Here is a 12541-nt window from a genome sequence, read left to right as displayed (position 1 = left end):
GTGAGGCACAAATTCTCAAGTGAGGCACGATGCCCATGTATGGTCTAGGGTCATCAAGTTACCAGACTGAAGTTTGGAACACATGGAGTACAAATGATCTCATGACCAGTGAAGTGGGGTAGTACAGTTGGTTTCGTAACAAAATGCATTACCATCTTTTTTATTGCTGCTTGGCATGGGTGAATGCGATCACCATACATACTCTAGATCCTGTGACAAAACAAGTATTTTTATTTCTTTATTAATTAATTATTTATGTATCCATATTTGTGTTAGTGTCAATTTCACTCTTTTATAATTCGCAGTACTGAGGAACATGACGAAAATTAAGAGCATCAAGCATTTCTTTCAGTACAAACTTAGGAAGAAGTTTGGAAAGGAATACTTTCTTAATAAAGAGAAAAAACTGCATTTTAAAAATTGTGCAAAAAAAAAGTATAAGGGCAGATAGAACTCGATTCTTTAAAATACACTGTAATAGCAAAAGGAACATGGAAAATATTAAATTACACAGCCGAGAGAAGCCTTCAACATCAAAATCAGACATAGAAAATCAAAAAGGAATTTCACTGACTTTGGGTATAATGTTGGTATATGCCAATATCCCCTTCAACAAAGTCGAAAATAAAATATTTCAAAGCATTTCTTAAAAAACTTATTTTGAGTGAGAAATGGAGATGCTTTTCTTTTGATGCATTTCAAATGTGCCTAGTAATTCGGTGCAATGAATTGTGAAGAAAATTATTTTATGTATTGCGTATTTTTCCTTTTCTTCTCACACACAGAAAATTTATTATTTTACTCGTATATTGTTAAAGTATGTATAGTATAATGTAAATTGAAACACGTAATTATTTTCTGTACTATAAATGCACTGTATATATCAAATCTGTGAACATGAATATTTATTTTGTGCTCTACTGTGACTGAATGTTTACATTTTGAGGCAAGGAGTAACTGCACTCTCCATCTCCATTCCCCTCGATCTACACAATACAGTTGTCCATGCATTCGTAACTTTATACCCTGGACCGAGGCTTGGTAACGACTGTAATTGTGGCAACATATGCAAAATTGTGAGGTCCACATTACACGAATGTAACCGTTGACACCAAATATATCAATATAAATATAATGTTTGTGAATTCCTGGAAAATGTCTTTCCAGACAGGTGGATTGGTCACAGAAGACCTGTTGCTTGGCTGCCAAGATCACCTGACCTCACTAGCCTGGAATTTTTCTTATGGAGTCACATGGATATGTTAGTGTATGCCACTCCTGTCAGTGATTAGGACGACCTAAGAAACATGATTTTGGCTGCAGTGAACTCGATACATGCTACTTCTGAGATCTTTGGGAGGGTCCAACAATGGTTCATTGCTGTGAGCTCTGTTCAGAATTCAATGGTGCTCACTTTGAGCACCTTCTCTAACTGTTCACAGGGTAACAGCTCTAACCAGCAGGGTGATGTGCTTTATGTGATGCAGCACTTCCAAGTCTTAATGCTGTCTAGCGGACTAAGGACATGATGTCGATTCTAAGTTGTCTGACAAAAAATATTTGTCCTGGCTTCTTCTACTTAAATTTAATGCACGGACTTCTGGGACACTGTGTATAACAGTGGTGCCAGTATGGCAGTGGCTATAAAACTATAAAATGGAAACAAATTTTAAAGAAAGTGAAAGCTCTTTGAAAATACAATTTTGGCAGTATTTAAAGAGAAGTCACAGCAGTGGTGAAATACATGAAAGTTACACACCAGTACTGTCAAATACAGAACATAGTATGAAGCAACCAGTATTTTCAAAGAGTCTTTTGCAGAACATTTTGAAATGATCTTACAGACCACAGCTCAGTAAAAAAAAAAAAATTAATGTAATAAAGTTAGAGTTTTTTGGAATATGGAATGGCTGAGAAGACATGTAACTATCTTGCTATATCTAAAACAACTGTCAACTATCTTAAATATTCAAAACATTACAACTATTACTTACAGAATAATAATAGTAAATAATTTTTTTTTACATATTTTAACACAGTCTAGGAAAAAGTATTGCACGAATTGAATAAAAGATGCTTTGGAAACATATTCCAAATTTTCAGTAAATAAAATCTTGTTTGCATGGAAAACACAGCTATTGCATTCAATTTTTTCACTGATACAAATGAAAGGGGAAGAAAACTAAATCAATGAATACAAAAATTTACCGGTAATTCGAAACTGCAAATTGAAAGGCAAGACAAATAGTACTTCAAATGATGATGATGATAATGGGGTTCAAAAAAGACATGTCAGCAACTATGGCTATTTGTGCTACTTCAAATGTTCATTCAGAGACAACTGTTACATAATTGTGTCCAAACCAGAAAAGCACAAATCGAAGCTTTCCTTACTTAAATAGACACCACAAAAGGAAAAGAGTAAATTAATGTCTGTAACATTGATTATAAATGTGTTATAAAGCTGTGGGAAGCAAATATATAAGTCAGTCTTAGGTTGTGTAACAATTGCACCTCTAGCGATAAAAATGAATTTTAAAGCTTCCATACTAGGTGATTTAGGTACGGGGAAAAATTATTAGCTGTAGAAAAGAATCTTGCTGAAAGAAGGCAATGTTGTTCTTAATCTAAAAAAATTTGATTTCAAAATTTCAAGTTTAATTAAAAAGTATTGTTTTCTATTTTTTAAGTTATCCTGAAATAAAAGTTTCATGAGAACTAATATGAGAAGATAATGTTAATAAAATAAATGTTTCATAATACTTCTCCTAAAATGTTTTAAATAATAAAATAGTTCAGTGAGAAAGTTAACTAATATATGCTAACAGAATTTCCAATACTTTGCATTATTGAGGAATAATTATTGTTTTCACTTCTGCTGTAGATTACTGCAGATGATGCTAGGATATAATACAATAAAAAAATTCAGGTTTTTATTGACCTGCATGTGTGACTAAACAAAAACATGTTTATATGGGTTTAGTTCTATGTTTTCACTGAACTATTCAATTTTACTTAATACAGGCATGTAGATAAAAATTCAGAGTTAAAATAGTTATTGTTTATCCATCGCTTTGCATTAGTGGTCAGAATGGCTGACTGTGAAACTAGCAGGCCTAGGATCAAATCGTGGTTAGGACATGTTGCCTGGTTCAGATTTTTTCTGGGGTCTTGCCTGAACCCATTAAGAGCAATTATGCTGGGTAACTTTCGATGCTGAAACAAGGGTTTATTTCGTCACCATTGTTACCTTCAACTTCATCCATCCTGCCTACTTCCATATTAATTTTATGTCTATCTACAGGACAAACAGAATCCGACCTACCTAATTGGTGTCCCAACCTCAGAACAGGATTCTTCATCACAATTACCAAAAAAAGTAGGTATGCATAGCGTTAACAAAAAAAAAAAAAGTTACTGCTAATACTCAATCAACCGAAGGAAATAAGCTGTGTTCCATCATGAAGGAGAACTCACGGTTCTTCTACATGTTATCACAACTGATTACTCTCACAAACTGGAAAACTCATTCTACATTCAAAAATGGGAAATTCTGGGGTAGAAAATCTGGCAATATGGTCGAACTATGAGCCGTGCTTTCATCTGAGCAGGAGGATGGGGGGAGAGAGGAACTGGAGTGTAAGTCCTCAGCAGGGAGAGGCAGTGTCCCCATCACCAGTTCAGGATGGGTATCATTGATGTCCTGTGGTTGAATGGAAATGGGATGGATGCTCACGTCCAATGCGTCCACAGAAAGGGTGGACACTGTAGTGCTGGCATCATTCTCTGAGAGACAAGGGTGTGATGGTTGAACAGAGGTAAGGGTGGAGAGGGTGGGCTTACAATCATCATCTTCATCAGGCATATCTGTACAAAATGGTTCCACATTCTCTACTGGCTCTATAGAATTCGGAATAAGTGCAGAAATAGAGGAGCTAGTATTTGTACTTTCAGTATGCATAGAGACAGCAGAGATGCTGCTCGGGAGAGTATCTTTAACAGAAATGCCGAGACACTGAGAATTAGTTACTGTGTTACCAGCAGAAATATTTGCTGAAGATGACAGAGAAGTGATGACGGAGGCAGCGTGAATGTCCTCGACACTTATACTGCCGTATGAGTTTGGTATTGTTATCATGGACTCCAAATGGGTAGTATCATTTGAAGTGCTAGAAACTGATGAGGAAGCAGACAAGGTTGAGATCCCGGATTCTGGTTGAGTGTTACTTGTAACAGTGCAAGGTATAGACATAGTAGTGTTCAAGCTATTGGAGGCAATGCTGTTACACCGAGACTGCATCAGAGGGAGTGAAGACAGTGTTGATGAACCCATCTCTGGGCCTGACATCAGTCGTTCCCTCAGCAGGGAGCCAGAAGTGAGGACTTTGCTAGACAATGCTGTGCAGCTCGATGATGTCGGCAGCTGCAGTATCGTCTCCACTGACGTTGGCAAACTGGAAAGAGTAACAGAGGAATCTGAGACGCTGGCCATAACCTCTGCCTGCAGGGCACTGTCATCCAACGCTGTGAAGTTTTCTATTGTGATATGTGGTGCAGCCTCTGTGCCATCCAACAGCATTGTCTCTTCCAGTCCTTCAAGCTTTCCTTGTTCTATGAAGATTGTGTTGGGCAGCTTTGAAGCATCATGCATTTCCAATAGTTGCACCTTTCCATCCAAGTTATCAGAGGGGTTTACTTCAGATACTGCAAGCACCGTCTGGTCGAGAGACATAGTGATAGGTGTGGCAAACACTAATTGGGGTTCCGAACTGGACAGAACAGTCGTCAACGTCTGTGACGTAGGAAAGTTTAAATCATAGGTCACTTCAATGGTCTGCATCACTTCTCCCGACTGGAACGAATCTAAAGTAGTACCATCTGCACATGTGACAATGGTGGCTAGTGACTCATCAGGTGGCAGACCTAGAACTTCAGTTGTTGACAGATCAGAGGCAGTCAGAATCTGAGCATCAGACACTGTGCACAGCTCCTGAAGAGTTATCACTTTCCCCGATTCTGCATCAACTAGTGACAGAACTGGACTTGTGAGCACAGACTCCTGCGCGGTGACAGGTGACGACCACTGTTGACTCGGCGGGGCAGTAGATGGCTCCTCTTTCACCCCTCCTCCTGATGACGTCTTGGACTCCTCAACAATAGGCACTAGGGCGCCAGTCTCGTCGTGTCCCAGACGCTGCAAGCGTCGTGGCTTGAACACAGTACCGTGTGTGGCTTCCTCGTGACGGCGCAGGTGCGAGGCACGCTTGTATGCCTGGCTGCAGTGCTGGCACTGGAATGGCCGTGTGTCCGAGTGGCTGCGGACGTGTCGTCGCAGATCGCTCTGTAGCTTGAAAGTCTTGCTGCAAGTGGAGCAACGGAACAGCCTCTGCTGTGAATGCACACATGCGCAGTGGTCCTTGAGTGTCGTGTGAGCATGAAATGCCGCTCCACACTGGTCACACACAAAACGCCGCCGTTCGGTGTGCAGCGCAAGGTGCCGTGTCATGTTGGCACGGCTGGTTGATGTGTGGTCACAGTATGTGCACTTGAAAGTACGTGTAGCACCATCACATTCGGAAGGCCGCGCCTGGTAGCAGGCTGTCTGCACGTGGTCATTGTAGTCCTGCGCCGTCTGGAAGCCCTGCTTGCACACCAAGCACGTGTACGCCTCCTCACCTACAGATACAGAAGTGTTTATTAAGTGGTCCAGTACTTTCAAATATGGTGAACAAAGACCCTCCTGCAATGTAAAAAAAAAAAAAATTGCATTTCTGAGGCAAGTACATGAGTAGGGTAGAATTCATTAACCCTAATCATTGGATGACAGCTGATAATGACGTCTAAGCTAAAGGTAGAAACAACCAGTAGATTTTGCCTGAAGCCCGCTCACTTAAGAATTATTTTACTACACATGTCGTAAATCCACAATACAGGATTCCAATATTTACTTCCCTTCTGAACGAAGCCATGTTATAGGTCTTCACTGTCCTTAAAAATCTGTCACTCTAAGACCTTGATTTAATGGAATGCATCATTTAATATGGAGATACCTTATAACTTAAATGAAAGCAAAATTATGGCTTTCTCTGGAAAATATATCAGAAGTAAAATCTGTGTCAATAATTCAATTCTTCAACAAGGTAATTCTTTTAATTATTTAGGTTGTGAAATTTTGTATGGTAAAGAAAAGGATATGTCTATGAAAATATCAACATTTACTAACTTATTATTCAAATGACAGATGTATTATAACATAGTTATTAAACTAATTTACTCCTAGCTGATTATGACTTAGTCAAGAACTGTTTTTAGAACATGGGAGGGGTGATAGTAGGAGAAAAAAGATTAAAGTGCATAAGATTTGCTATCTTCAAAACAGTTTTCAAAATGATAGTATTTAATAATAAATCATAGGCTATAAAATTCAAGTAAATATACTTATAAAGGTGACAATAACTGAAGTATTTATGTTTCATGCTGTACAAAGCAAGACAAACTAAAGGGTCTTAAAATAAGAGTCACACTTCTTAAAATAAAATAAATTATATAAACGAAAGAGGTTTATTTATTTAATTACTATTATTTTGAAGCACACTTAATGCCATTACATATGGAAGAGAACGTCAGTTAAATGGCCGCCAGAGCTTCGTTGGGTTCTGCATATAAGAGTCTTCCAATTTTCAATAACAGACAAACATAAACCAGGCTCAATTTCACGAATAACAAACGCGATATTGTTCCTTAGGTCACTGTTTCTGGCTTGTTGGCATAAACCCATTATTTAACATAACCCCATAAGAAGTAATCCAGTGCATTAAATAATGATGCTATATAATGAGAAAATGAAATGACGACTAGCCTACACAATAATTAAAGATGCCATGCTTTTGATCTTCACGAAAGTAGTTGTTGTTGTTTTCTAATGCCAGGTGTTTGACAATAAAGTCATTTGACCTCTTGCACTCCAATATTTTTCAAAGATATTATCATGGCCAGCCACTGAAGCACAGATTTTCAGGTATTCCGAATCCATTTCTTGGTTTGAGTTGCACAATGGACAGTTAGGGGACTGATATATTCCAATTCTATGCAGGTGTTTGGCCAAACAATCATGGCCTGTTGCCAATCTAAATGCAGCTACAGACGATTTTCGTGGTAAATCGGGAATTAACTGTGGATTTTGATGCAGAGAGTTCCATTTTTTCCCTTGGGATTGAGTTATCAAATTTTGTTTGTTGAAGTCTAAGTATGTAGATTTAATAAATCTCTTCACAGAGTAATACGTAGATTTAGTAATAGGTCTGTAAGTAGCAGTGCTGCTCTTCTTTGCTAGAGCATCCGCATTCTCGTTTCCCAGGATTCCACAATGGGATGGTATCCATTGGAATACAATTCTTTTATTGAGTGATATTAATTGAGAGAGTTGCATTGATTCCCATTAAATATATTGATTTTGAATAGTGATGTTGTTGCATTTTGGGTATAAACTACTTAAGTAGTTTAATATAATAAAATATTGATTTGCATTTTAGTTATTTCTGCTGTTTGAGATGAAGGTGTGTGTTTACAGACGATTGATAGAATAGCTGCTTTGGAGTCTGACAATATAACTGCATTCCTAAATTTATTGATGTGGCACAGAATATTCCTGAGACATTCACTTATTGCAATGATTTCTCCATCAAAACTTGTTGTTCCATATCCAAGAGATCTATAAAGTGAGAAGAGACAGCACGTAACACCTGCACCGGCACCTTGTTCTCTGGAGATCAAGAATCCCTCAGTGTATAAATGAAGCCAGTTTTGTGGAGGGTACCTAATATTAATTGTCTCTAAAGACAATTGTTTTAGTATTTCAGTGTTTACTTCTGATTTCAGTATTTCTTCTGTTAAATTTAGATTATATTCTATATTTAATAGAGTTAAAGGGTTTGGTTTAATTTGTAATCTTCACGAAAGTGACTGTCACTTACCTGTGTGTGATCTCAGGTGCAACTTGAGCTGTCCTGGACGGGAGAATATTTTGCCACACTCAGGGCACTCATGCTGGCTTTCCTTGCCCGAATGATTTTGGCAAGCCCTCATGTGCTCCTGCAGCGTCGCCTTGGCAGCAAATCCCATACTGCAGGTCTCACACTGATACTTTTCATGACTCTGCAACAAGCCACAAGCACAATAGGTCAGATCCTGTGCTGTCAGAGACAGCGCTTCCAGCTTTCTTGACTTCAGCACTAGAGAAATAGCAGAATTAACGTTTCTTTCGACTTCTGATAGCTCACTAGCTACATGGCTTATGGGTCTGTTGTCATGGCAGTATTGCCAACTTGTTGCTACTGCTAGATGCTGTACGTCAGTGATATGTTCGATAATGTGGCAGCACTGCATGCAAGCTTGGGCGAAGAGAGCAAGGGCGTCAAATAATCATTGGCTACTTCAAAAGTTAATTTTGACTGCCATGAGCAGAGACAATAAGCCAAGTGATTATGGAGCTGTCAGAAGTCGAAAGAAACCTTAATCCTACTGTCAAATGGGGTTATATACATTAGTGACTTTCTGTGTTTCAGTGTTGGTAGCAGCCTGCCGCTTGATGTAAATTTATTGCACTTTTGCGGGTGATTGTTGAATTATCTTTCATGTGAAAACATATTTTTATTCTTTCGTGGCACAGAATATCCACTGTTGAACAGCAAAACAAAATCATAAAAACAATTTTTTTATTCTAAGAATACTTTCAAATGTGCACTCGCAACCATTATTGATTAAGATGCAATTAATTTTACATCAGGTTCTGCTATTTCTCTGCAAAACATCACCATTTTTGCTTGTGTGAAGTGAGGTAATTTTATTGTATTTCGAGTCAGTTATTTAAAAAACCTGCATACTAAGAGGTGTTATCAGGCGAAGTGCATAATCCACGTAGGTACAAAACTAAGCTAAATGTGAAGCACAGGTGCAATTATGATCCTGGAAATATGAAGAAGACTGTAAAAACAGGCAAACTGTCTTATCAAAAGGCTTCAGAGAGTTTGTAATAGATATGTTGAGTAAATATTTTTGCCAGGTTGGTTATTTAATTTATTTTTCAACATTTAATATCATTGCATGTTAGGCTTATATTAATTAAAGCTGTATTTGTCATAAAAGTTTAAAATAAAGCAGCAATAATTTATATATTTTTTAAAAACATAAAAACAGCCTATGTCCGAAATAACCCCATGGAGGCAAGAACATCGGACAGTTATTTATGAACATTAGTGTTCGAAATCACCCCGACTGTGGGGTGACACCGGACAGTTTTTAAATTATTGTATTATGCTCATTTCTGAATGTCAGCACATCATTTGTAGATTGTCACATTCTAGAGTTACATAATAATGTACAATCACATGTAGGCTAAGATATTCAACATAGACCTATCAAATGAAGATGGACATACCAGCGAATAGGGATTATAAAGAATGGACACTGAGCGAATTTTGCTGTGTTTTGTTTCTCTGTGCGCCAGCGTTTAGTTCTACTTTCAAGCGCTAGAGGTTAGTGTAATCGAGCATAGGCTAAGATGATAATTGAGAATAGAGTTGAGACACAGGATTCAAACATCGCCTACCTTATTGCATAATCCAGTAACGCTTTGCTTCAAATAAATTCAAGTTAACAGCTTTTCTTTATTTCTCAGTGACGAACTAGTTGTAATAATAATTTTTTATATTTCAGATATAATAAATTATATTATAAAATAATATAATACATTATAAAATTATGTGTCAAATTCGTTTAATATTTGTATATAATATAATATAGGCATATGGTTTTACTTCTCATAAGAGTTTTGTTTTTCCATTTTCAGTGCTATCAAATCATTACATATTTTAATTGTTGTTGGGGTCAACGTCTCAACTATCATTATAAAGGAACTCTAGAGTCTAGACATTACAGTTAATGACGGATTTATTATTTTATAGATCCAATTTATTTTATTTGAGTACATAATGTACCTAGATGTATTAATTATGTGTGTTATATTTCCGCTGTGTCGACTGCTAGCCGGTGTGATGTCAGCGCCAACTCTAGGGAGAAAGCAGAATCTCACGCTCTAGCTGGCTTGAAGGTCACTGAAATCAGTCCGGCTACATCAAAGGTGTCCATTCTTTATAATCCCTATTCGCTGGTCATACTAACTAGGCCTACTTAATTGTGATGGGCTATACTTTATTCAAATAAATTATTTCTCCACAAAAGCTGTATTTACTTTTAAAATGTCGTTTTTAGTTCAAGAACATATATTTCCTGTGCCTCATATAAATTGTCCTGGAATGCACTGACCCAAAGTTGGGAAACCTAGCAGCAGGAGATTAAAAAATAGAGAACATAAGCTTATCAAAGAACAAGATTTTCAACAACTTCCCCATAAATTTCAAAACACGGATTCCTTCCTTTCTCTCTTACTTCAAAATTCCAACCTTGTGCACACAAAATAAATTATTGACACTGAAAAGTGCCTTTTCGTAAGCATGATGATGCGCATTTGACAAACGCAGACGAATCTGTTCTTTTTAGTATTGTAAGATATAATTGTCAGTGAGGAATCCGTATACTGAAATTTTCCCTAAAATAGTATAGATCAAGATCCTCTTGCCACAATGTCCGCATCTACAATTAGACTATGATATATATTTATGTTCATGGTGACTTCAGCACATAAAACTCTAGAATTAGGCTACATACCTCCATGTGCACCACATACTGCTGCCGGCGCGAGAATGTGGTGGCACACCGTGTACACTTCCAGGGTCTGTCTTGCTCATGTTTCTCCCGGTGAGATTCAAACTCTTCCTTTGTATCCAGAAATACACCACACCCCTGACAAACAAATTTTCCATTTGCATGGTGGTTATAGTGATTGAACAGCGTCACCTGTTTCACAAAACACCGTTCACAGAACTGACACTGATATTTCGCTTTCTGTAATTTTATTTTATGTTCATGCGCCATATGTAGAGTTAATTCCTTTCTTGTTGTAAGTCGCGCATCACAATATTGGCAATTATTTCGTTTATGACCCTCTACGTGTTTATTTAGATGCCTTCTATTAGGAAAAGTTTGTGGACACTCCGGGCATTGTCGCAACTGACCTATTGTTTTTTTATTCCTTTTACACAACTCGGCAGTTAAATGATAATCGAAAGAAAATTTATTCTTGAAAGTTGAATGACATTTTATGCAGGACAGCTGAAATCCTTCGTGTTTATCTACATGTGACAAAAGGTTACACTTATTGCCACAAACCACTTCACACAGAGGACATTTAAACAAATCTTCCATATTGCATATTAATCCATTCGAAGATTTGTTTTATGCACGGGATTCTTCATTATTGTAAAATAAGAAATTCCACCTTTCTTTACATTCATTGCAAACTTCTGCAACCACTTACTTAACATGAAGATATGAAACACGTTGGAATTCACTCCGAATTATTGATCTTCTTTTACATTTCATCGTTTTAAAACTCGGGGTCGCCTGCAGGCTTAAACCCGAGTTATTCACGAAAACTGTCATCTACCTAAATGTGAAAGAAAATGATCGACATAAACATAAACGCTATAAGCCATAATGAATAGTCACTCTAACCTTTACAATTCACTTTAAGCGTAAACGTGGAATGTGATCAGTATTATTTCATTAGTGTGAATAAACCCAATAATTACATACTATATTAGTCACGTTTTCAATTTCATATAAAAGATGAAAATGTATAAACATCACAATTAACATAACAAAATACCTACAACAAATTCCAGCGGTAAAAACAGTAATCTAATATGTTGGCAAACCTTGTACAATTATCACATTATGGCGGTCACGGCCAATCATGGCTTTCCTTGAACATGTTAAGCATTTTTGTGAACGTTGTTTACTGATGACGAAACTCTTTTCTTTTGAACTGTAGCATACACTTGTACCGGTATACAAGACACAACACTTGTAACGAAGTAGCAATAAAAAAAAAATAAAGGCGGAAGTATCAAAACCGAAAAGACTTAACTGTTTACATGTCGTATATCAATTATACTTGATCTACAGGACAAAATAAATAAATAAATAGAAACTATATTCTCCAACTTCCCATTACTAATTGCCCTTTCTTGTCCTTCTAATATGATGGTAATTGTAGTAAAACTTTCACCTTACGCATTTTAGGTAAAAGTAAAAGTAAATCCATGGTGCTACAGCCCATGAAGGGCCAAGACAGACCAGCCGGTTGCTGGTCTCACGTCCACGTGTCGAAGCAGAGGTGGACGATCATCCAACCAGAATGGTGGTATTGTGTGGTTAGCACGATGATCTCCCCAGCTGTTATAGCTGGTTTGCGAAACTGGATTTTCACTATCGTAGCTCTGCAAATGCATCACGATGCTGGGTGGGCACCGGTCCCATACACTGGATGAAATTTCATGAGAAAATTTCTTCCCCCATGAGGACTCGAACCAGCGGGCATTCCGTAACACGAGTCCTAGGCAGGATCCTTAGACCACGACGC

At 37.5% G+C, this 12541-nt stretch overlaps 1 protein-coding gene across 1 annotated transcript; it reads right to left on the bottom strand.

Annotated features, from left to right (window-relative positions):
- Positions 1-2801: 2801 nt before the first annotated feature.
- LOC138692976 (uncharacterized) lies at positions 2802-11814 on the bottom strand. The gene is made up of 3 exons (XM_069816406.1): positions 10726-11814; positions 7974-8154; positions 2802-5676 (listed from the first exon to the last, which is right to left on the bottom strand). The coding sequence occupies exons 1-3, from the start codon at positions 11320-11322 to the stop codon at positions 3527-3529; spliced, it is 2928 nt and encodes a 975-aa protein (XP_069672507.1). The 5' UTR covers positions 11323-11814; the 3' UTR covers positions 2802-3526.
- Between the last annotated feature and the right edge of the window lie 727 nt (positions 11815-12541).

This window comes from Periplaneta americana, chromosome 17, assembly GCF_040183065.1.
Source record: "Periplaneta americana isolate PAMFEO1 chromosome 17, P.americana_PAMFEO1_priV1, whole genome shotgun sequence".
NCBI lineage: Eukaryota > Metazoa > Arthropoda > Insecta > Blattodea > Blattidae > Periplaneta > Periplaneta americana.
This window is presented reverse-complemented; position numbering and strand designations above follow the sequence as displayed.